Source organism: Poromitra crassiceps, assembly GCF_964638095.1.
Source record: "Poromitra crassiceps genome assembly, chromosome: 20".
NCBI classification, from domain to species: Eukaryota; Metazoa; Chordata; class Actinopteri; order Beryciformes; family Melamphaidae; genus Poromitra; species Poromitra crassiceps.
In genome coordinates, this window is record NC_139637.1 from 9,250,601 (window position 1) to 9,276,179 (window position 25,579).

Consider the following 25,579-nt stretch of genomic DNA (forward strand, 5'->3'; position numbering starts at 1 on the left):
GTGTGTCCATGTACCTTGTACTCTAGTTGGTGGGAGTATACTTTTATCCAAAGCATCTCACAGTACTTTTACTTTCATTACTTTTCTGTTTCCAAGGCAACCTGGAACAAGCCAACGAGGAGTTGAGAGCGGTGATCAAAAAGATCTGGAAGAGGACCAGCATGAAGCTGCTGGACCAAGTGGTTCCCCCTTCAGGCGGTCAGTGGTAATCACACAAACAGACACACACACACACATTCATACAGACACACACAAACACACAGTAAATGGACTACATCTGCTTTTATTTTGCAATAACAAAGAAATCAGAGATGTCTTCAGAAAGAGAGAGAGAGAGAGAGAGAGAGAGAGACAGAGAGAGAGAGAGAGAGAGAGAGAGAGAGTGAGAGAGAGAGAGAGAGAGAGAGTGAGAGAGAGAGAGAGAGAGAGAGAGAGAGAGAGAGAGAGAGAGAGAGAGAGAGAGAGAGAGGTTCAGCATACTGAGGGTTATTCCAGGTCAGGTCTCCAGCATGTGTGTGTGTGTGTGTTGCTTGCTGACCACAGATAAGCACAGCAGACAGACAACAACACACACCCACCCACACACACACACAGACACACACACACACACACACTCCTTCACACACTGTCACTTCACAGAAACGCACCTTATCGCTCTCTGTCAGTTAGTTTCACTGCTGCCTCTATCCCACAGTTTGCTTTATCTTGAATCTCACTGCCTCTGCTGTCTCTCTCCCCTGTCTTCTCCCAGTGGTTCTCAAATGGGGGTCCCCCAGGGGTCCGTCGGACTTTGCCAGGGGGTCCGCGAAAAGTTTTCAGGAAAATACAAATAAAAACTTTTTGTTGTTGTTGCAAAAACTTCATAGTTCAATGAAAATATTTTATGCTTTAAATCTAAAATGGTTCATGGGTTACATTCTAATCTAACAAACCTATCAATTTAAAAGTCAAGCACGTTACCGCGGAAACAATTAAGCTTAGCCCAAAATCACAAATCAGAATGAGGGGGTCCCCGGTATATTTTCTATCTTGTAAGGGGTCCTTTCGCTGAAAAACATTTGAGAACCCTCTGCCCTAACGCTCTACCTCTCTCTCTCTACCTCTCTCTACCTCTCTCTACCTCTCTCTACCTCTCTCTCTCTCATTGAGTCACCTTGTTATAATATGCAGGAGATATTTGAAGGTATTCCCTATGTCAGTGCTGTTTGCCGTCTAACTCCACTGTTTTCATCTGTTTTCATCATACATTTTGTTCTTTGTTGCTTTGAACAGTCACGCCGTTTTCTTTCTGTGCTTCTTCCCTAGAGTGCGACCACACCTACAGTCTGTTTGCTTTGGTCTCTAAAGCAAAATGGACTTTGCTGCGTTTACACTGCTCACACACACACACACACACACACACACACACACACACACACACACACACACACACACACACACACACACACTGCGTTCACACTGCTCAGTTGCAAGTGAAGCAGGGCTTGTAGTAGCTTGTTCACCAGGATAGGATCCAGTCATCCTGCCAGCTTAGAGATGTGGCATCAGGGGGAGTCAAAACACATGTGATTCACGTCTCTGATGATGATGATGATGATGATGATGATGATGATGGACTCGTCTGAGGTCTTTGACTGTACTTGACCTCCTCTGGAGTTCATTCCCGTAAAGAACACATGACCAAGTCATTGAATATGAGCATCAGTTCACTCTTTCCGCGCTGCTGGCTGGCAACACCACAAAACTGTCCACTTTGAGCTGATTTGGCATCGTCGGTTTGGATGATGTCCTCTCGCTCCTAATAAACGTTTCACTTGAAAAAGAACCGAGAATCGCATTTGGTCAAATGGCCTCGCTCGCTGAGGCACGTTCAAGAAACACTCAGCCGTTTAGAAACCACTGCAAACATGCTCGGTTGTGAACGTGAACGCTTTGTCCACGCAGCTCTTCCAGTGTCCCGCTCTGCTTCGTCTGCTTCCACATTACGCTCCATGTTGTCCACCTCACACTCCATACAGTTGCATGCCTCTGTGTACAGTTGTAGTTTGCTAACCCCTTCGTTTTTTTGTGTGCTCTTGTCTACCAAGCTTCTCTCTTCCACAGCTTCTCTCTCAGTAGAGTCACTCAGTGTCCGCTGCTCCTCTCCTCTCTCTCTGTGGCGTCCTGAGCGCTCTGAGGCACTTCTGTTTTAGTCGGGTGGCATGGAGCTACAGTTACCTCTGTCAGTCTCAACACCTTCAGGCTCTGTCCAGAAAAAGAACCTCGTGGTGCCCAAACAAAAACCGGAGGTTTTTGTTAAGGGGGAGAAACTCAATGTTGTTTCAGAGTTCAAATATTTAGGGATCATCCTTGACTCAAATTTATCATTCAAAAAACATGTAAAAAAGCTCACCAACACAGTTAAATTCAACCTGGCCAATTTCCGTCATATTCGCCCGTACCTATCATCCACAGCTGCTACCCTGTTCATGCACGCCATGATCCTTTCCCATATTTCATACTGTTTCACTAGCTGGTCTCAAGCCAACTCTACAACTTTGAAACCAATTGAGTCTCTTTTTAAAAAAGCACTTAAAATATTGGATAGAAAGCCAAACAGCTACCACCACTGCAACATTGTAAAGAAATTTAATCTTTTTAATTTTGATAGTTTTAAACATTTTTCAGATGCCTGTCTACTTTTTAAAATCTTACACGAACTTGCTCCTCCCCCACTCTCTGAGTTCATAACTCAAGGACGGAGCAACGGCAGAGCAACAAGGGCGGCATCCAGAGGAGACTGTGTCGTCCCATTTAGACGGTCCACGTTTGGACAATCAGTCTTCTCAGTCAGAGCCGCCCACTATTGGAACAGTCTCCCCACTGATATTAGAGAGAGCCCTAATATTTCCATTTTTAAATACAGATTGAAGGGGTGGCTCAAATCAAACCAAATCTGCACACACATTTAACAATTTAATCTTATATACACATACTAACTCACACTCGCTTTTCTTAGTTTTCAATTTTTACTTGCATTGTTTTATTGTATTTGTTTTAATTGTTGTGTTAATTGTTTCCATGTACTGTCCTGTTAGTCTTGTTTGGTATTGTAATGTGACATTATGGGTTGTTATGTTTTTACGGAGTGTCTGTCTTGTGCTGTCTTGCAATGTTGTATGTTTTAGCTCATCCTATACTGCTTTGTTTACTTTTTATATGAACCCTTGACCCTAGTTCTTTTACCATCATGCTCAGGGACTACAGATGAAAATTAGCTCTCTTGCTAACTCTGGTATATTTACATGGATGTGCAAACTGACATGTTGATTAATGTACACTGTCCCTGGTAAATAAATGCTTAAATAAATAAATAAATTCAGCAAACACTGATCTGCCGAATCAAATTACAACAAAATAAATAAATCAAATAAATCTTGGTCTTAAATGGATGATTATGGATGGTTATGGATGATCCCTTGTTTTTAAAGTCAAGTGAAAATATCTTCAAATTAGTCAGATTAGCTTATTTGTATCAAGATACAGTGTGTCGCTTGATTCAAGAAAATTCCAAGTAAAATGTGCTATGAACATTGGTCATGATTTGTTTGAGATCATCGCTGACATTCGTAAGGCTTGTTCATAATGGGCCCAGTCATTCATCTACATCTGAAACTGTCTGGATAACGTACAGTAGGTCAAGTCAAAATAAGTCAGTAGTAAAAATCCCGTCATTCTGTCAGATGTTGGCTTTCACTTATCCACTCTTCAGATGTAGAAGACATGACCTGCTGTTTGGAGCCAAAACATCACCAGGTTCTTAGAAGAAAGACATCATCATGAAGATGGGCAGGGTTTTCTATCTGAACAGAGCCTCTAGTTTCTCTCTGGCTGTACTGGGATGATGTGAGAGAAGTGAGCCAGGTGCTTAAAGCCGGTGGCCTGCCATCAAATAAAGCCTGTCACACTGTGCAGGTCACTCATTTTTTTTTATTCTAGAAGACAAGGTACAGACTTGTACCTTTTGCCACTGGGACTGTAGCTTTTGGTCAAAAGGGTTCAGCTCCACTGACAAAAGGGACAAGTCTCTGAATATGACAATGCTGACAAACCAGGGCGGCCTCCATTTTCAAACATTTGGCCCGTTGTCTTTTCTGTCACCTTTTCTTGATTCTGCTCAACCTAAAATGGGTCAAGGAAACGTGGCGACGGGGAAAGAAGCATTTCCTACATGACCCGATACAGCCTCTGTTGTTCCTGTTTAGTCTTTGTCCCCAGTCTGCTTTAGCAGCCAATCATCTGAGTGAATCAGAAGATAGTGACTGACTGACTGACTGACTGACTGACTGACTGACTGACTGACTGACTGTGCTGCCTCCTCCCTGCATGACAACCGCTGTGTCAACACAACTTCCTGTCTGGCCGCTGAATGTAGCACCTGTTTCCTCCAGAGGGCTAAACGCAAATCCCACCCTCTCCGTCTTCACTGTGCTGTGGCTCCGCCTCCTTGCATGCGCTTATCAGTGTCGACCACGTTGTCCTTCTCGTTGTTCTTATCAGTGTCGACCACGTTGGTCTTCTGGGATCTGAGATGTTGGTCCGTCTCCAAAGTGGTGAATGTTCACCGTGGCGTCTGCAAAGTGTTTTGGTGTGTGATGCCTGTTTTGAAGCCGTGGTCGTAATGAGAAGGACTTATTTTACTCTTGGGAGTTTCTGCCCGAAGCCTTATTGTGTTTGGTACAGTCATCACTGTGGATGGACGTGTCTCCACTCTCCAGGCTGCTTGCTGATTCATGTGTTAGCAGATTGTGCGTATCCTTCCATCTCCCTCTGGGTGTCTTCAGTGTTTCATGATGAGCAGTCAGAGAGGGATGAGAATACTGATAATAATGCGTGTACAGATCAGTTCAGCTGTATAAGGAGGAGATGTGTCAGGTGTGTGTGTGTGTGTGTGTGTGTGTGTGTGTGTGTGTGTGTGTGTGTCTGTGTGCGTGTGTGCGTGTGCCACTGAGCTAAATAAAGAGGTGTGTGTGTGCAGTTGCGCGTGCATGAATGTGTGTAACTGCGTGTGTGTCTTTTGCGTGTGTTTCATGCAGGATGAGGGCCACAGATGTAGATAGTATCGGCTGTGTGTGTGTGTGTGTGTGTGTGTGTGTGTGTGTGTGTGTGTGTGTGTGTGTGTGTGTGTGTAGTTACAGGTTCCCACACAGATTTTCAATGTCAGCAAGGTAAACCATAATACTCAGAATGAACTGAATTGAAAGTGAATTTGATGTCACCAGTGCATTGCAGACAATTCTCCAGGAGTACATATTACTTCCAGATCAATCTTAAAGACCATGATTTGGTTGATGTGCTACTTATATATGTGATATGTAGAGGTATGACCGAAGCAACTCTGCTCCAGTCCCAAGTCCGTCTCAAATCTGGAGGCACAAGTCTCAAGTCAAGTCCCGAGTCTCAATGTAGATTGCGTAGTCAAGTCAGAACAAATCAAGAGTCCAGGATCAATTTAATATCTAGAAGAAAACAAAATATGTAGCACTTTCCAATGCAATATTGTTTTAATAGGAGAACAAATTTTAAGAGCATAATTGATTTCTATAATCAATTCAGTTGTTCAACTTTCGATCCAAGTCATTTACACAAACACCCGCAGCCTGCTTCCAGCCAGTCAGAAAGTCACCAAAACCCAGTCAAGTCTCAAGTATTCTCTTCATGCAACAATTCAAGTCTCAAGCGATTAAAATCGACTTGAGTCCTGCTATGTTATTATAGTGCTTTGGCAGTGAGGATTTATTGCATTTAGACTATTTTGTTCGTTTTACATTTTCGTAAGGTGTTGTTCAGTATTTTGGTGTTGAAATGTCGTCAAGTTATTAGTCTGAGGTGTCTGTTGTGGTATTTTCCTGACGAGGAATTTCAATGGTGAGTGAGGTATTCTAGGTTTGACGATTTGACTCTAACCTGAGATTTGGTTTTGATTTTCTGGTCTTGATTTTGGTATCTTAAGTATTTAGGTGTTGAGGTATTTTGATGTTGGGGTGTTTTGGCATTGAGGTATTTTGCTATTGAAGTATTGTATGTATTTCAATGCTGGGCTGTGTGTTGAAGTATCTTGGCCCTGCAGTATCTTGGTGTTGACTCGGGAGGCTTCGGTGTGTCTGGTCTGTTCACTCAGATGACGAGGTAACAGTGGGGAAGTTCTATGCCACCTTCCTGATACAGGACTACTTCAGGAAGTTCAAGAAGCGCAAAGAGCAAGGTCATGTGGGCAGGCACTCATGGGAGGGGCTTAATACCACCATGGCGCTGCAGGTGAGTACATGGCATCATCATGTTGCATGTTCTTATGCATGTTTCATAGCCAAGAGGATTCTACAGATCACACAAACAAAATGCTAACAATTTCCTGCGGTCAGAAAAAAAAGGTTCTGTCAATCATAAAGTTAACTTTGAATCATAAAGTTAACAGAAGGATTTAATAATGCTTTATTTTCTGGGTCCACAATTTCATAGGAAGTAGCTGTTAATTTCCTTCCCTCGGTTCCCGTAAAGAACCATGAAATGATATAATAGTTCTATAGCAAATGTCTGTTTGGTGGAGTTGATAAGATACTGTAAAGTTTACAGTTTACAGTGTAAACTAAAGTTTCCTTGAAAGAACGGCAACACTATAAACTGTTGGAAGAAATAAGAGGCAGAGGTCAATTTGCTAACCCAAGTTATTAGTCATTTTGTTTATACTTTACATAATTGTATTGTTCTGTCTTGGAAATGACCAGGTATTTATCAATTCGACAATTTAACTTACTAAATTTTTCCGACAAAATGTAATGGTTCTTTCCAGGAAACACCCTAGGAAATTAACACTTAATTTCTCCGAAATGATTAGGAAATTGCAGATCCGGAAAATAAATCGTCACCGACGATTTCTGTAATCATCTTGTTATTGTGATCTATGTGATAGCAGTCATGTAGCGGTCTGAGTCAGGCTGCTACATGACTGCAACCACACAGTATCTTTACAAGTGTGTGCGTGTGCGTGTGCGTGTGTGTGCGTGTGTGTGTGCGTGCGCGTGCGTGTGTGTGTGTGTGTGTACGCTGCTGCTGCTGCTGCTGCTTGGCACTCTGCCAGTTTTCCTAATGACTTTTGACAGGATTTACATTCACCTTTCTCTGAACCTGATAGAAATACGATCTTAGATACAAAGCCGGCAATGACTCATCTGTGTGACTATTAGTTTGGATATCTAGGGTGTGTGTGTGTGTGTGTGTGTGTGTGTGTGTGTGTGTGTGTGTGTGTGTGTGTGTGTGTGTGTGTGTGTGTGTGTGTGTGTGTGTGTGTGTGTGTGTGTGTGTGTGTGTGTGTGTCATAGCGTTGTCATACCAGAATTTTGATTCACTACAAAAAGCAAAAATCTACTCTTACGATACCAAACACAAAACATCATCAAGCAGTGTGTCACCATGTTGACCTGAAGGCCTTTTTGGAGCCACTTCTCCTCCAGGGTTTGGACATGTCAGTTGGTGTTGGTCGTTGTCGGCTCTATTCACCTTATGTTCAGACCTTACAGTGGGCCAAATTCTTCCGGGTCCTGTTAACACTTCCGGCGGTCACGGCGCAAAAGAAGAGAGTTGTTTTTGGAGCAGACAGTGCAGGGGGTAAAATAAAGAACGTAGCCTACTACTTTGAGCCGGTACACAGCAAGCAAGCGAGTAGCCACTGTTAGCCAGGTCAGATAACGTTATCGTCGACAATGACGAGCACTTTCTTGTAAAACATACCTGGACTCCAACAAAGAAAGCTTCAGATAGTTTTCTCTCCTCCGAGCGCTCGAGCCACTTACGTCAATAAGACCCGCAGACGTTCCCTGGAATTCCCTGGAATGTGAGACTTAACGAGCCAGTTACATGGCGTTGCATTCTTAGACATTGCCGTTTGCTTTTATTTGGTATGTTACATACAATTGGCTAAATTATTAGTTAATTCAGAGTTAGATGATATTGGAGCAGCCAGCCATTTTATTTTATTTTATTTTTAGCCGGACGTTTTGACACGACCACACAACCGGGTCAAATGGACATGGCTACATGAGGTGAATAAGGGAGATAGTTTCACATTTCCCTCCTGACACCAGTCTGTCGACTGGGATCCAGTTCCAGACTGTTTGCGTGTGTTCAGCTGTTGGACTCTTCACGGCTCCAGTCCACTGGCAGCTCTGTCTATTCCAGCCCTTCTCTTATTTCTTCTAACTAGTCCACCACACCAGCTGCCATCAGCCAACATCTAGCAGGGAGGAACCCTGTTAGTATCACCTGCCATCAGCCAACATCTAGCAGAGAGAGAAACCCTGTTAGTATCAGCTGCCATCAGCCAACATCTAACAGAGAGAAACCCTGTTAGTATCACCTGTCATCAGTGTGCGAACTATACAGTGGCTTTCGGGGGAGCCGACTTTTGAGGGGCTCAAATTCATAAAAGGGCACTACAGCCGGCGTCCGAAGGGCGGCGGCGGAAATTTGAGGCAATTTGAAGGCCAATTTAGGGGTATAACTCATTTTAAATCAGCACGCTCAAAGACACGGATACAGCTCTTGTCTGTTCCACTTTTCTCTCCAAGAGAGAAAAGCGCGCTGCGCACACAGAGAGGGAGGGACGGAGGGTGAGGGAGCACAAGGCGAAACGGGCGCACTGCTCTCCATATACACACTGCATCCACAAGAACATGATATCTCTGCCCAACACTTTTATCCACTCCATAACGCACATGTTCCACTCACTGTGAAGTTCCTGACGCATTCCATCTCACAAACAGTCCTCCATATGCGGGAGGACTCGGAGGTAGGCTATTCCAGCTTCACCTCGTCGTCACTTTTTCCACATCTGCGTTTGAAGTAGAAGCGACTTGTTGCTGTTCAACTGACGGCTGCTTCCATTTCTTCGTGAATGTAAAGTTTGTCAAACTGCCTTGTTTTCTTTTTGACATCTTGCTGTTAAATCTGACCTGCCCGCGTGAGTGACGTTTGATTTGCACCTGCGCCGCCATGCTTCGATGTGGTGATGATAAGAATAACATGCATGTCGGTATAGGGGCTTACAGTGAATTTGACAGTGATTGAGCACACTCTGAATCATACGATTAAAATAGCGTAATTTTACGCATTATTCACTATGAAGGTACAGAAAAAGAAATAGAAAATACATGGGGTAATATATATTAGTCAATAATTTAGAGACCCCCCCAAATTTCACAAGTCAGCCTTTCAGGGGGTCTACTACTTCTTTAAGGGGAGCCAAAGCCCCCCCAGCTCCCCCGTAGTTCGCACCCTGCCTGTCATCAGCCAACATCTAACAGAGAGAGAAACCCTGTTAGTATCACCTGCCATCAGCCAACATCTAACAGGAGAAACCCTGTTAGTATCACCTGCCATCAGCCAACATCTAGCAGAGAGAGAAACCCTGTTAGTATCACCTGTCATCAGCCAACATCTAACAGAGAGAAACCCTGTTAGTATCACCTGCCATCAGCCAACATCTAACAGGAGAAACCCTGTTAGTATCACCTGCCATCAGCCAACATCTAACAGGAGAAACCCTGTTAGTATCACCTGCCATCAGCCAACATCTAACAGGAGAAACCCTGTTAGTATCACCTGCCATCAGCCAACATCTAACAGGAGAAACCCTGTTAGTATCACCTGCCATCAGCCAACATCTAGCAGAGAGAGAAACCCTGTTAGTATCAGCTGCCATCAGCCAACATCTAACAGGAGAAACCCTGTTAGTATCACCTGCCATCAGCCAACATCTAGCAGAGAGAGAAACCCTGTTAGTATCACCTGCCATCAGCCAACATCTAGCAGAGAGAGAAACCCTGTTAGTATCACCTGCCATCAGCCAACATCTAGCAGGAGAAACCCTGTTAGTATCACCTGCCATCAGCCAACATCTAGCAGGAGAAACCCTGTTAGTATCACCTGTCATCAGCCAACATCTAACAGAGAGAGAAACCCTGTTAGTATCACCTGCCATCAGCCAACATCTAGCAGAGAGAAACCCTGTTAGTATCACCTGCCATCAGCCAACATCTAGCAGAGAGAGAAACCCTGTTAGTATCACCTGTCATCATCCAACATCTAGCAGAGAGAAACCCTGTTAGTATTAGGGGTGGGGGAAAAAATCGATTCACCTAAGTATCGCGATTTTTAATGTCACGATTTTTTGGATCGATCTTTTATTCCAGAATCGATAATCGCAAATTTAAAAAAAAAAAAAAAAAAAATTTTTTTTTTTTTTTTTTTTTTTTTTGGTGCTTGCAGTCAGGCCACTCACTGAACAGCAGGCCAGGCGCCGCCTACTGGTTTACTAGTGGTTTTATTACTTTATTAGTTAGTCTGAAGTAATAATTACACTTCAGGGTTAAAGTGGGTGCATCTCATTGTAAAATTGGACTTCAAACGGCCCAAATTTCACACGCGTTGGCCCATATCGGCCTGGCCTGCTTGGTATCTAATGCCCGGCCTGAATTATGATCCCAGTCCGCCCCTGTTTTTAACTATATCGCCCAGCCCTACTCATGATATATAATATACAGTCTCTAGTGTATGATTCAACTTTTCCCATGTTCTAATCTAGTGTAAAAAAGCAAACAAACTGAAAAAATAAAAGAAAAAAATAAACAAAAATCGCAATAAATCGTAATATCGAATCGCAATAATCGTAGAATCGCAATACTTAAGAATCGCAATATAAATCGAATCGGCACCCAAGAATCGTGATAGTATCGAATCGGGAGATAAGTGAATCGCCACAGCCCTAGTTAGTATCACCTGCCATCATCCAACATCTAGCAGAGAGAAACCCTGTTAGTATCACCTGCCATCAGCCAACATCTAGCAGAGAGAGAAACCCTGTTAGTATCACCTGTCATCATCCAACATCTAGCAGAGAGAAACCCTGTTAGTATCACCTGCCATCATCCAACATCTAGCAGGAGAAACCCTGTTAGTATCACCTGCCATCAGCCAACATCTAGCAGGAGAAACCCTGTTAGTATCACCTGCCATCATCCAACATCTAACAGAGAGAAACCCTGTTAGTATCACCTGCCATCATCCAACATCTAACAGAGAGAAACCCTGTTAGTATCACCTGCCATCATCCAACATCTAACAGAGAGAAACCCTGTTAGTATCACCTGCCATCATCCAACATCTAACAGAGAGAGAAACCCTGTTAGTATCACCTGTCATCATCCAACATCTAGCAGAGAGAAACCCTGTTAGTATCACCTGCCATCAGCCAACATCTAGCAGGAGAAACCCTGTTAGTATCACCTGCCATCATCCAACATCTAACAGAGAGAAACCCTGTTAGTATCACCTGCCATCATCCAACATCTAACAGAGAGAAACCCTGTTAGTATCACCTGCCATCATCCAACATCTAACAGAGAGAGAAACCCTGTTAGTATCACCTGCCATCAGCCAACATCTAGCAGAGAGAAACCCTGTTAGTATCACCTGCCATCAGCCAACATCTAGCAGAGAGAAACCCTGTTAGTATCACCTGCCATCATCCAACATCTAGCAGAGAGAAACCCTGTTAGTATCACCTGCCATCAGTCAACATCTAGCAGAGAGAAACCCTGTTAGTATCACCTGCCATCAGCCAACATCTAGCAGAGAGAAACCCTGTTAGTATCACCTGCCATCATCCAACATCTAGCAGAGAGAAACCCTGTTAGTATCACCTGCCATCATCCAACATCTAACAGAGAGAGAAACCCTGTTAGTATCACCTGCCATCATCCAACATCTAACAGAGAGAAACCCTGTTAGTATCACCTGCCATCAGCCAACATCTAGCAGAGAGAGAAACCCTGTTAGTATCACCTGTCATCAGCCAACATCTAACAGAGAGAAACCCTGTTAGTATCACCTGCCATCAGCCAACATCTAGCAGAGAGAAACCCTGTTAGTATCACCTGCCATCAGCCAACATCTAGCAGAGAGAAACCCTGTTAGCATCACCTGTCATCAGCCAACATCTAGCAGGAGAAACCCTGTTAGTATCACCTGCCATCAGCCAACATCTAACAGAGAGAGAAACCCTGTTAGTATCACCTGCCATCAGCCAACATCTAACAGAGAGAGAAACCCTGTTAGTATCACCTGCCATCAGCCAACATCTAGCAGGAGAAACCCTGTTAGTATCACCTGCCATCAGCCAACATCTAACAGAGAGAGAAACCCTGTTAGCATCACCTGTCATCAGCCAACATCTAACAGAGAGAGAAACCCTGTTAGTATCACCTGCCATCAGCCAACATCTAGCAGAGAGAGAAACCCTGTTAGTATCACCTGCCATCAGCCAACATCTAGCAGAGAGAAACCCTGTTAGTATCACCTGCCATCAGCCAACATCTAGCAGAGAGAAACCCTGTTAGTATCACCTGCCATCAGCCAACATCTAGCAGGGAGAAACCCTGTTAGTATCACCTGCCATCAGCCAACATCTAGCAGGGAGAGAAACCCTGTTAGCATCACCTGCCATCAGCCAACATCTAGCAGAGAGAAACCCTGTTAGTATCACCTGCCATCAGCCAACATCTAGCAGGGAGAAACCCTGTCAGTATCACCTGCCATCAGCCAACATCTAACAGGGAGAAACCCTGTTAGTATCACCTGCCATCAGCCAACATCTAGCAGAGAGAAACCATGTTAGTATCACCTGCCATCATCCAACATCTAGCAGAGAGAGAAACCCTGTTAGTATCACCTGCCATCAGCCAACATCTAGCAGAGAGAGAAACCCTGTTAGTATCACCTGCCATCAGCCAACATCTAACAGAGAGAAACCCTGTTAGTATCACCTGCCATCAGCCAACATCTAGCAGGAGAAACCCTGTTAGTGTCACCTGCCATCAGCCAACATCTAACAGAGAGAGAAACCCTGTTAGCATCACCTGCCATCAGCCAACATCTAGCAGGAGAAACCCTGTCAGTATCACCTGCCATCAGCCAACATCTAGCAGGAGAAACCCTGTTAGTATCACCTGCCATCAGCCAACATCTAACAGGAGAAACCCTGTTAGTATCACCTGCCATCAGCCAACATCTAACAGGAGAAACCCTGTTAGTATCACCTGCCATCAGCCAACATCTAACAGGGAGAAACCCTGTTAGTATCCAGACCTCATTCACACTAAAGTAGAGTGAAAGAAAGCAAAGGAAAGGGAAATGGACGACCAATAACAATCGAGCAAAGGAGCTGTTTCCATAGTGGCTACGGAAACACCTGTCAACAGGCTATGGCATAGCCTTGACAGACATGCTAACAGGCTATGGCATAGCCTTGACAGACATGCTAACAGGCTATGGCATAGCCTTGACAGACATGCTAACAGGCTATGGCATAGCCTTGACAGACATGCTAACAGGCTATGGCATAGCCTTGGCAGACATGCTAACAGGCTATGGCATAGCCTTGACAGACATGCTAACAGGCTATGGTATAGTCTTGACAGACATGCTAACAGGCTATGGTATAGCCTTGACAGACATGCTAACAGGCTATGGTATAGCCTTGACAGACATGCTAGCAGGCTATGGCATAGTCTTGACAGACATGCTAACAGGCTATGGTATAGCCTTGACAGACATGCTAACAGGCTATGGCATAGCCTTGACAGACATGCTAACAGGCTATGGCATAGCCTTGACAGACATGCTAACAGGCTATGGCATAGCCTTGGCAGACATGCTAACAGGCTATGGCATAGCCTTGACAGACATGCTAACAGGCTATGGCATAGCCTTGACAGACATGCTAACAGGCTATGGCATAGCCTTGGCAGACATGCTAACAGGCTATGGCATAGCCTTGACAGACATGCTAACAGGCTATGGCATAGCCTTGACAGACATGCTAACAGGCTATGGCATAGCCTTGACAGACATGCTAACAGGCTATGGCATAGCCTTGACAGACATGCTAACATGCTATGACATAGCCTTGGCAGACATGCTAACACTAGTCTGGTCAAATACACATTCTGTTCTGCTCCATGGATCAGTCTGGCCTTCCACAACCGACCCCCCCTCCCCCATTCCCAGAAATGAGAACGTAACCAACCAATCAGAGATGCGGCAGGAACGGTAATGGCGTCTCGAGAAGCAATGAGTGGTAATGTTAACGTTAGTAGATAACAATAATAATATAACAATCAATAACAAACCAACAAGAGGTTGCACTAGTGGAGCTTCTCGGTTAGGGTTAGGGTCTTCCGAGTGGGTTGGGATTGGATTGGCTGATTTGGGTCTGTCCTCGTGAGACTCACCATTGGCATTAAAAATGAATTCATTCAGCTTGCAGAACACATTTAGTAGAAAAAGTATAAATGTTAGAATCAATCAATATTAAACATCAGTACCATCTATATTGATCATGACAACAGCAGTGTGTGTTTTGTGTGGGGTGAGGTGAGGGGGATGCGTGTGTGAGTGTGTGTGTGTGTGTGTGTGTGTGTGTGTGTGTGTGTGTCCGTGTGCCTTCCTGTGCATGCCTGAAATGCATGTGTATACGGTATTATGGTAGTAGTAGTAGATAGTAGTATCTTTACAGATGTGTGTGTGTGTGTGTGTGTGTGCACGCACGCGTGTATGTGTGTGTGTGTGTGTGTGTGTGTGTGTGTGTGTGTTCCGGCTCTCAGCTGCTATCTCCATTGCAGGCCGGCCTGCGCACGCTGCATGACATTGGTCCGGAGATCCGCCGAGTCATATCATGTGACCTGCAGGAGGAGGGGCTTGTAGACACCAATGGAGAGGAAGAAGAGGACATTTATCGGGTAACAGTCTAGTTATCTATCAGTCTAACATAGTTTGATTACCGTTCATACATTTCCATTGCAGTTTTTTTGGGTGGGTCAGGTCAGGTGGGGACAATCTATTGCATTAAGACAAGGTTTGTTTATTAGTTTATGTTTTTCACATAGTCGTCTTCATCAGCAGTAGTGTAGGGAAGGTGAAGTATTAGCCTACCGGGGTCCAGTTCTACTGAAACATGCTGCCTTCAGAACACACCCTGCTCTAAAAGGTCTTCGCTTGTTTATGAAGGGAGCCACCGGGAAACAAGTCCAGAACATTTTGGACGGTCCCAAGCCAAGAGGCTTCAAAGGTCCTGGTGTTCTCCTTAAATCTCCACGTGTAAAAGGTTCATTCCAGAAAGCCAAGCAGCGGAAGACAGGCAACACCTGAACCCCAAACTGTTTTCATGTCAAACATTCACATTACACTCAGTCATGCATCCCCGGTCATAACACAACTAGCATGTATCATCTATTTCTAAATGGAGAGATACCAGTGGAAAGAATGGAACGTATTATCACAATAAACCTTCTTATATGCTGTTGTTTTATTATAGTGAATGGAAAAAACCCGCATTTTCGAATCCCTATTTCAACTGAAGTGTCTAGTAATATTTCACCATGATGGAAAAAAAATCAGGCTTTTTAAAAACTTTTTAGATTGTTGGTGACGTCACATGCTGTTTTGTCTCACTCCTCATTGGCTCTTGATGTTTCTCCACAGCGTAATGGCGGTCTGTTTGGTAACCACGTCAATCATGTCACTGGAGATCAGCGAGGCTCCTGCCACCCGACCACTGTCACCCAGCGACCGCTACAAGTCCTGCCCTCCTGCAGTGCCTCCACTGAGCCCGCCCACAGCGGCAGAGGAGGGGCCTCCACTGAGCCCGCCCACAGCGGCAGAGGAGGGGAGACGGAGAGGAACTCCTCGCCAATCCAGTGTAACCATCATCATCATCATCACGCGCCTCACTCTAATTCCGCCTTCCGTCAGGCGCCAATATCCTCCAACGCCAACCTCAACAATGCCAACGTGCCCGCACTTCTCTCCATGACCAGTGGGAGGCAGCAGCAGCGCTCGTTATGGCGTTCGACCAAGAACGGGGTGCCAGCCTCCTCTAGCTTGGCCTCTCACAGCAAAGCAGAGCAGGACCAGCCTTGGAGGTCCCACTCCACCAGGTCCGTTGATGGAGACTTAAAATTTACTTTTTCTGCTTGAAAATAACTAAATAATTAATGGGGAGATATTTAACCCCCACCCCTGCCTGCCACGAGAGTTCATATATACAGTATATATATATATATATATATATATATATATATATATATATATATATATATATATATATATATATATATATATATATTGATTGAAATGATTTATTTCAAACAGTTAAAACAATACATAAAAATGAAAAACCAGTAAACATCAATAACAGTCCAATAGACTTCAGCAAAAGGAAAAATACGTAAACTCCAACAGAATAAAGAGCAAACTGTTTGAAAAGGGGCCGGAAGAAGCCTAAGCTTATCGAGTCCTGCCCCCCCAACCATTCATAAACAAATTTGTATATCCATATAGGCATATACCTACTACCACACTTCTCCACACATACAAGTGTGTGTATATATATATATATATATATATATATATATATACATATACTGTACATACATACATCCATACATTAGTGTCCTTTTGGCATTGCTTGCAACCTCTCTCTTCTCTCTTCCTTTCCTTGCCTCTCCTGTCCCTGTTCTCCTGACTGACCTCCTCCTGTCGTAGCAGGACACGCTACTATGAGGCCTACATGAGGTATGTGCATTTAGAATTCTGTTGGAGTTCAGGTTGAATGACTAGTTTTGTTCTGTATTTATTGTAGTTATGGGTTGTATTATTTGTTTTGTTCTGTACTACTTTCGTGTTTGTTTTGTGTTGTTTCAATCTTGTGATGCATTTTGTCAATATGCGTTATGTCAATGTAAACTTACTAGTTATTATGTAGTAGTTATGTATCATGCCATGTTTTAATTATGCTGTTTTAATATATTTTAGGACCGCAGGAAGACTAGCTTTCACTATTGTGATAGCTAATGGGGATCCAATAAAACAATAAAACAATAAACCTTACACTGTAGGTGGCAGGTTGCCTTCAAGATCATTGAGTTGCAAAACCAGCGATGAACACAACACAGTTTCTTACTTGCAAGTAAAGGAAGAAATAATGTGTGGGAGTTTCATTAGATGTGCTGATAGGAAGATAGGCCTGTGGGGAATTTGTGATTTTGTAATCTCATGATGAATCACATTTTTCTGTAAAGTCAGTCTTTCGTCATAGATATGGACTGTTGACGTAATACTGCACGGACGGAAACCGCATTGAAATAAACTTAAATTCTTTAAAAAACACAGTAACTGCAGTTAAAAGAATACAGGGACTGGTAGTTCTCACTTATGATGTTCAAATAATACAGCAAGTAACAGTGTAATAATTTGCCCTGTGGGTAACTTTGACCTTCTGACCCCAGGTCAGAGACAGGGGGCGGTCTCTATCCCAGGTCAGAGACAGGGGGCGGTCTCTATCCCACCGTCCGCCGAGAGGAGCCGGAGGATGGGGAGAGTGATGACGAGCGGGGCTCCGCAGAGTACTACAGCGGGGAGGAGTTTCACGAGGATGACATCATGCTCACCACGGACAGGTATTCATCGTCATCCTGTACATTGTACAATGCGTACATTTTTTTTTTTTTAAGCACCGTCACTAATAGAGAGGCAAAGTGAACGTCAATTCCTGCTTCAGCACTGTACCAGGGATTTTCTTCCGCAATTTATTTTCCCATAGACATTTTGTAAAATGCGTATAAAAATAGTTCTACTTGGTCAAACCAAACGGTTCAGCTATATTTAGAATCGGGAGAGACCATAGAACATTTCACTCGGACCAAAACTTAAAAAAAAAAACATCGAAAAAATATTTTCTTTAAACCCGCTTTTTTTTTTTACGTTTTGTTATGTGGTCTCTCCTGTTTCTAAATATATCTGAGCCATTTGGTTTAAACACATCTTGGATTAACTTTATATGTTCCATCGTCCTAATTTCCCTTTCTTCACAAACTAACTCCCTCATTAAAATCAGTCACGTTTATGTGTTTGTTATCTCAGCCAACTGATGTGAAGATGGACTGACAGCAAACAAAGTGATAATATCATAAAGTGCTGCTTTGCCATCAGTATCCAGGCTTTTCCTTCCAAATCTCTGTATTGTTTCATCCCAAGAGGCACATTTTGTTTCCACAGTTTCTCTGTTATGTGTTATGTTTTTCCACATTTGAAAGTAGCCCAGGTCGTCTTTAAAAAAGTCACTTTCAATGTGACTTGTACCGTTCACACATAGGGCTTTCACACCAGCAGGGCTCCGTGCCGGCTCCGGTTCCCGGACCCAAATTTGAACCGGCCGGCGCGTTCAGACCGAAAAAATAATTGGTTCGGAAACCTGAAAAGTTGGTTCTCAGCGGAACCAAGAAATAGTTGTTTTTTCCTTGGGAACCGTGACATCATCAGTGGGCGTGTCTCATTCTAGGCTGTGAAAACGAGCAGGAAGGAGAAGAAGGCAGCGACAACATGGAGAAAAATAATTTGCAGTGGTCTCCTGAGGAAACCAAATGTTTAGTGGCGATTTGGGCATCTACCGAATTTCAAGAAAAACTAAAAAGCAGTACAAGAAAGAGCAAGTCGTTTGCCGAAACTTGCGGAAGAGATGGCCATGGCTGGGTTCACCCGAACGCCAGACCAAATAATTAATCAACTTAAAAAACTGAAGAAGGACTACCGAATAATGTCCTCCCACTTTGGTTCCGCTTAAACTGGTGTGAATGTGGGCTGGTTCACCAGAAAGCACCAAGGTTCTGAGACTCCAGAACAGAACCAGAGCCAGAACCAGAACCGTGTCTGTCTGAAAGTGGTAACAGTCATGAAAAAGACTGATCTGAGTCACTTAGGGGGGGAAAAGATTAGATTGAAGCACTAACTATGGCTGTGTGAACGTAGCCTAAATGTCTTGTCTCTGTTAGGTGTTGCAGGTTGTCTAAATGTCTTGTCTCTGTTACGTGTTGCAGGTTGTCTAAATGTCTTGTCTCTGTTACGTGTTGCAGGTTGTCTAATAAAGACGATGATCCAGAAGGAGACGTGGACCTTGAAGCCTCCACGGGTGAACGTCAGTCTGACGGTTACTATGACGATGACCAACAACCCATCTGCCAAGATGGCAGGTGGTCACCTAGGAGACGGTTCCTGCCCTCACCCCAAGGTGAGTTGCTACGGCAACCTTTCTGTGTTTTCTTTCCCCCTTTTTACAGAGTCATTTTGAAGTGATGGAGACTCGTAAGATGGCAGCAGTGATGCTTCTAAAGGCCTAAACATGGTCGTCCGTCCGCCTCGAATTGGAGCCGTCTCGCCGTCTGGCGGCGCCAGCTAGCCCTACATGCTCGGACGCCACTACGCCCTCCCCCCTCCCACCCTCCCTCCTCCTGTGGAAGCTCCGTGAGAAAATGGCGGAGATTGTGTGCCAGGCAGTCTGAATGAAATTGAATGTAACGTTCCCAATTCTATGTATTAAATTCTAAAAAACGACCCTCAACATTTGGGAAGGCTAAGCCACACAACTAGTTTGTTATAATCTAACGTCATGCTTTGAAAGGCGACTTTACGACGATGAGCCAAGGCAACGGCCAGTCACAACTCTCCTGCAGCTGACGTCACGCACGTATCGTCGGCGCTGAGTCGCATTTTGGAGCAGCCCCCGTCAGCCGACGGCGGCCCCTCCCCGTAGGACGGCGCTCCACCCGCCGTCCTACGGGGAGGGCGGGGCGAGGCTCTGACGGACGACCATGTTTAGGCCTTTAGTTTGAACACTGATAGAAATAAGCTGATGAGGCAGACCGGGCCTTCCCCGGCTCTAGCTCAGTCAGATAAACAGCTGCTTGGTGTGTCGCTGGATGTAACGGATGTGTGGGAGGCGTTTACACTTTCAATGTCAGTCAAGGTTCAGAAGTGTGTGGTTTCCTCTCTCATCATAATCCTCTGCTCATATCTCTGTGGAGGTCGACGGGAGACCAAGTGAGTCCAAGTAATCCATTTGCATTTGCTTTGCACATTGAGTCAGGTCTGATGCTATCCTTCTCATTCTTAGAAATTGGGAGTAGGGTAAACCCCAAAGCAGGTGGGTGAAAACGGTTTGCATGCAAATGTTCACGCACACACACACACACACACACACACACACACACACACACACACACACACACACACACACACACACACAGTCCTCTGACTGTCCTGTCACAGTGAGTGGTGTAGATCAGGGGTTCCCAACCTTTTTTGTGCCAAGGACCGGTAGATACATGGAAAAAAAAGTCGCGGACCGGTTACATATATATATTTACTCACCAGGTGGCGACAAAGGGTAAATAACAGCCTTTTGTGTTGTACTGTATGTAGCCTATACAGTATATATGTTTTTGTTTTAACTACAAACATAAATGTCAAACTTGAAACTATGTTTCAACTACCACACACAGCCTATAATATTATAGCCTATGTTAATTAAAAAAAAAAAAAATGGGACCGGCTCACGGCCCGGTACCAAATGCGTTGCGGCCCGGTCCCCGGTGGTTGGGGACCACTGGTGTAGAGAACCCAATTGCAGGACAACAGCAGGAGGCGGATGATGAGTAAACCCAAAACTGGGTATATTTAATGAAACAACAGGTAACATATAACGACAGGTAACAGGGACAGAACACACGTGAACTCGCTGACGACCAGACAAACACTGAGAGGTGAACAGGAACATAAATACACAGAGGGAAGTGATTAGACATGGGAACCAGCTGAGTGATTTACTAACAAGACACAGACTGGAGACTAACATAGACCTGCTGGACCTAGACAGTGAAACATGAGGCACCTGAGGGGACTAGAGACTAACATAGACCTGCTGGACCTAGACAGTGAAACATGAGGGACCTGAGGGGACTAGAGACATAGATCTGCTGGACCTAGACAGTGAAACATGAGGCACCTGAGGGGACTAGAGACTAACATAGATCTGCTGGACCTAGACAGTGAAACATGAGGGACCTGAGGGGACTAGAGACATAGATCTGCTGGACCTAGACAGTGAAACATGAGGCACCTGAGGGGACTAGAGACTAACATAGATCTGCTGGACCTAGACAGTGAAACATGAGGGACCTGAGGGGACTAGAGACTAACATAGACCTGCTGGACCTAGACAGTGAAACATGAGGGACCTGAGGGGACTAGAGACTAACATAGACCTGCTGGACCTAGACAGTGAAACATGAGGGACCTGAGGGGACTAGAGACTAACATAGACCTGCTGGACATAGACAGTGAAACATGAGGGACCTGAGGGGACTAGAGACTAACATAGACCTGCTGGACCTAGACAGTGAAACATGAGGGACCTGAGGGGACTAGAGACTAACATAGACCTGCTGGACCTAGACAGTGAAACATGAGGCACCTGAGGGGACTAACATAGATCTGCTGGACATAGACAGTGAAACATGAGGCACCTGAGGGGACTAGAGACTAACATAGATCTGCTGGACCTAGACAGTGAAACATGAGGAACCTGAGGGGACTAGAGACTAACATAGATCTGCTGGACCTAGACAGTGAAACATGAGGGACCTGAGGGGACTAGAGACATAGATCTGCTGGACCTAGACAGTGAAACATGAGGCACCTGAGGGGACTAGAGACTAACATAGATCTGCTGGACCTAGACAGTGAAACATGAGGGACCTGAGGGGACTAGAGACTAACATAGACCTGCTGGACCTAGACAGTGAAACATGAGGGACCTGAGGGGACTAGAGACTAACATAGACCTGCTGGACCTAGACAGTGAAACATGAGGGACCTGAGGGGACTAGAGACTAACATAGACCTGCTGGACATAGACAGTGAAACATGAGGGACCTGAGGGGACTAGAGACTAACATAGACCTGCTGGACCTAGACAGTGAAACATGAGGGACCTGAGGGGACTAGAGACTAACATAGACCTGCTGGACCTAGACAGTGAAACATGAGGCACCTGAGGGGACTAACATAGATCTGCTGGACATAGACAGTGAAACATGAGGCACCTGAGGGGACTAGAGACTAACATAGATCTGCTGGACCTAGACAGTGAAACATGAGGAACCTGAGGGGACTAGAGACTAACATAGATCTGCTGGACCTAGACAGTGAAACATGAGGGACCTGAGGGGACTAGAGACAAACATAGATCTGCTGGACCTAGACAGTGAAACATGAGGCACCTGAGGGGACTAGAGACTAACATAGATCTGCTGGACCTAGACAGTGAAACATGAGGCACCTGAGGGGACTAGAGACTAACATAGACCTGCTGGACCTAGACAGTGAAATATGAGGCACCTGAGGGGACTAGAGACTAACATAGATCTGCTGGACCTAGACAGTGAAACATGAGGCACGTGAGGGGACTAGAGACATAGGGAAAGTCTGACAAAGTCACAATCGTGACATGTCCAATACGAATAATCGACTATTCTATCAAATAAAAAAATACATTTATAGAATATCTTCACTAATCATTTCGACCATATCAACAGTCAATGCAACAGAGTGATGGGGACATATTTTGAGACTGTATATGATCATGCAAGATTTGAACTGGTGACGTCGGGCGATTGGATGATTTGTGTGAATAATGAGACAGGCAGGAGACATCTATTTATTTTTTTAATTAAGCTCTTAAAGTCATTTGGTTTATTTCACCTTTTAAACATTAAAACGTGTAGCCTACATGAATAAACACACGTGTCCTTTACATATCTCGAGGCTCGTTCGTCTGATCTACTTCATAATTGGCGGGTGTATTGCTGGGGAGCCATGGACGTTCAGTGTCAGATTTGAATAAACAAGCGAACAGCAGGGGGATGAACAGTGCTCCGATCAGCACATCTCAAGTCAAGACTCGAGAGACTTTTCATCAAAGTGCAAGTCAAAGTCAAGTCACCACAACCCCAGTCCAGTGCATCAGGTCAACTCTCAAATCATTCAAATTGTGACTTGCGTCAGACTTGACCACAAGTCATGTGACTCGAGTCCCCACCTCTGCAAGATACACTGTATGAAGTATTGATTTTATACTATATATATATATATATATATATATATATATATATATATATATATATATATATATATATATATGGGTCAGTAGAGTGTGAACATGTGTTGTGTCCTCTCAGCGTTCAGCTTCCAGTGTCTTGGCGGACAGAGCAGTCAGGATGAGTCTCCTCCTTCTCCCTCCTGCACAGCTCTGCCATTGCACCTGATGCAGCAACAGGTAACACACATGCACGCACACACGCACACACACACGCACACACACACACACACACGCACACACACACACACACACACACACACACACACACACGCACACACACACACCTCTGGTACATTTCTTGAAGTAGAGAGGTCTGCCTGCATGGCCACCGGGATGCCCCGCCCACCATGGCCTTTGACCTCTGCCCCTACAGGTCATGGCTGTGGCAGGGTTTGATGCCAGTAGAATCCACCGTCTGTCTCCGACGCGCTCGCTGCGATCCTGGGCCACGCCCCCTGCCTCCCCCATCGGCCGGGACTCCTCCCCCTGCTACACACCGCTCATACAGGTCTGGTCGGCTCTGTGTGTGTGTGTCAGATTATATATATATATATATATATATATATATATATATATATATATATATATATATATATAAATGATCGGGTTGTATAAACCTGCACTGCCAACTTGCTTACTTGAGTATGGATTTCCATACTTCGAAATCCATACTCCTTCCACAAAAATGTGTATGTGCGTGTGTTTGTGTGTGTGTGTGTGCGTGTGTGTGTGCGTGTTCCCAGGTGGACTGGCGTGGTCCGGGCAGTGTGTGCAGTATCCCTGGAGCCCTGCGGAGGAGCACCTGGTACACGGACGGCCAGGATGTCCCGGCACACAGTGGCTCTCCGTCCCGCCTGCAGCTTCCTGCCGAGAGGCGCTCCAGCCTCCTGCAGAAGAGAGGCAGCGCCAACAGCCTGGTGGAGGCTGTGAGTACTGCAGCCTCGCTCACTTAAAGTCCCTGGAAACCAGAAATATTTCTTTATTATTTAGCATTTTGAGTTCATCACATCACAGGACCCTATGTTAATAAGCCACCAGCCAAATTTGAACGATGATGAACGTCGCAAAGTATATAAATTTAGGTTTGACAGTCCTGGCAAAACTCATGAGAATCAATTATTTTTTAGAGTGTATTTTCTCCCGCGGACTGTGTGGGCGTGTCCCGTCTGCAGCAGGTTTTCCGAGAGAGAGAGCGCGAGACAGAGGGGGGGAGGGAAACGGAGAAAGAGATCGAGTGCTGTGTGTCGAACACTGTGTCTGTTTGTGTGTGTGTGTGTGTGTGTGTGTGAGAGAGAGACTAACCTCGCGTCACCAGCCTGTGTGTCTCTCTCTGTGCTCTCTCTCTCACTAGTCGAGAGAGAGAGAGAGAGAGAGAGAGAGAGAGAGAGAGAGAGAGAGAGAGAGAGAGAGAGAGAGAGAGAGAGAAGCATAGCGCTTGGCACGACGGCACACAGAGTGGGAGGGAGACGGACAGCGAGGGAGCGCTGTCACTGGGGGCAAAGAACGGACAAAAGGAGGGTGGGTGCGGATTGCGCGCGTGTACAAAGGTTATATAGAGCTTATGACGTCATAAGCTCCTGCGTTTTAGCACCTCGCGCACTGCTCTCTTCAATGAGGAAGTACTTTGTAGAATCTTGTAGAAAAGTGTCGATTTTAAGGCTTTGGGTTGAAAGTAATGTATAATAATTTCGGAGGCACAAAATTACTAACATAAGACCCTAAATAACATAGTTAGAACGTTTTTGTGGATTTTGGTTTCCAGGGACTTTAAGTCTCCTACTCTTTCTTCTTCTCCAACGTGTCACATGTCAGATAGACTCACATTAGAGCCATAAACCGCCCAGCGGTTAACAGTCCTGGCCGGTTGTTAACGTGATATCTCAGGAACGCCTTGAGGGAATTTCTTCAAATTAGATTTAAATGTCCACTTGGACTCAAGGATGAACTGATTAGATTTGGGCGGTCAAAGGTCAAAGTTCAAGGTCACTGTGACCTCATGTCCATCCGTTCCATCAAGGGGGGCGGGACTAGCGATAAGGCATAGCGAGGGATAGGAAGGTCGTAGAGAGTCGTGATTCGAGAGGTGGGTAAGGGGAGTGGCTAGGCGGATGCCGTAGTTGACTCTGAAATATTTGAATTTAGCAATAAAATCATTCTTTTCACATTGATCCTTTTTTGCTTGAACACTGTCGCTCTGATCATCCTCAGGTGTTGATTTCCGAGGGCCTGGGGAAATACGCTAGAGACCCCAAGTTCGTGACGGCGACCAAACACGAGATCGCAGACGCCTGCGAGATGACCATCGACGAGATGGAGAGCGCCGCCAGCAATCTGCTGAACGGCACTGTGGGTAACGGCGGCGCGGGGGGCGGCGCGGGGCCGGACGCGCTCACAAGAGACCGCAGCCTCCGCGACTACAGCGACGAGGAGCCTGACGACGGCGCGAAATGTGACGAGGACTTAGCGGACGAAATGATCAGCATCACGACACTATAG

The 25,579-nt window shown here is 45.0% G+C and overlaps 1 protein-coding gene across 1 annotated transcript in view; it reads left to right on the forward strand.

Moving 5' to 3' along the window:
• Window positions 1–25,579, forward strand: part of LOC310794674 (voltage-dependent L-type calcium channel subunit alpha-1D-like) — a gene marked incomplete at both ends in the record, with an annotated part of 130,160 nt that extends 104,581 nt beyond the window's left edge. Inside the window, 11 exons of the mRNA XM_083656674.1 lie at window positions 97–198; window positions 6,161–6,297; window positions 14,715–14,831; window positions 15,574–16,043; window positions 16,636–16,665; window positions 17,409–17,549; window positions 19,002–19,156; window positions 23,163–23,260; window positions 23,457–23,591; window positions 23,827–24,009; window positions 25,292–25,579. Of these exons, the coding sequence (XP_083512800.1) occupies window positions 97–198; window positions 6,161–6,297; window positions 14,715–14,831; window positions 15,574–16,043; window positions 16,636–16,665; window positions 17,409–17,549; window positions 19,002–19,156; window positions 23,163–23,260; window positions 23,457–23,591; window positions 23,827–24,009; window positions 25,292–25,579 (1,856 nt within the window). The remainder of the gene's footprint in view (window positions 1–96; window positions 199–6,160; window positions 6,298–14,714; window positions 14,832–15,573; window positions 16,044–16,635; window positions 16,666–17,408; window positions 17,550–19,001; window positions 19,157–23,162; window positions 23,261–23,456; window positions 23,592–23,826; window positions 24,010–25,291) is intronic.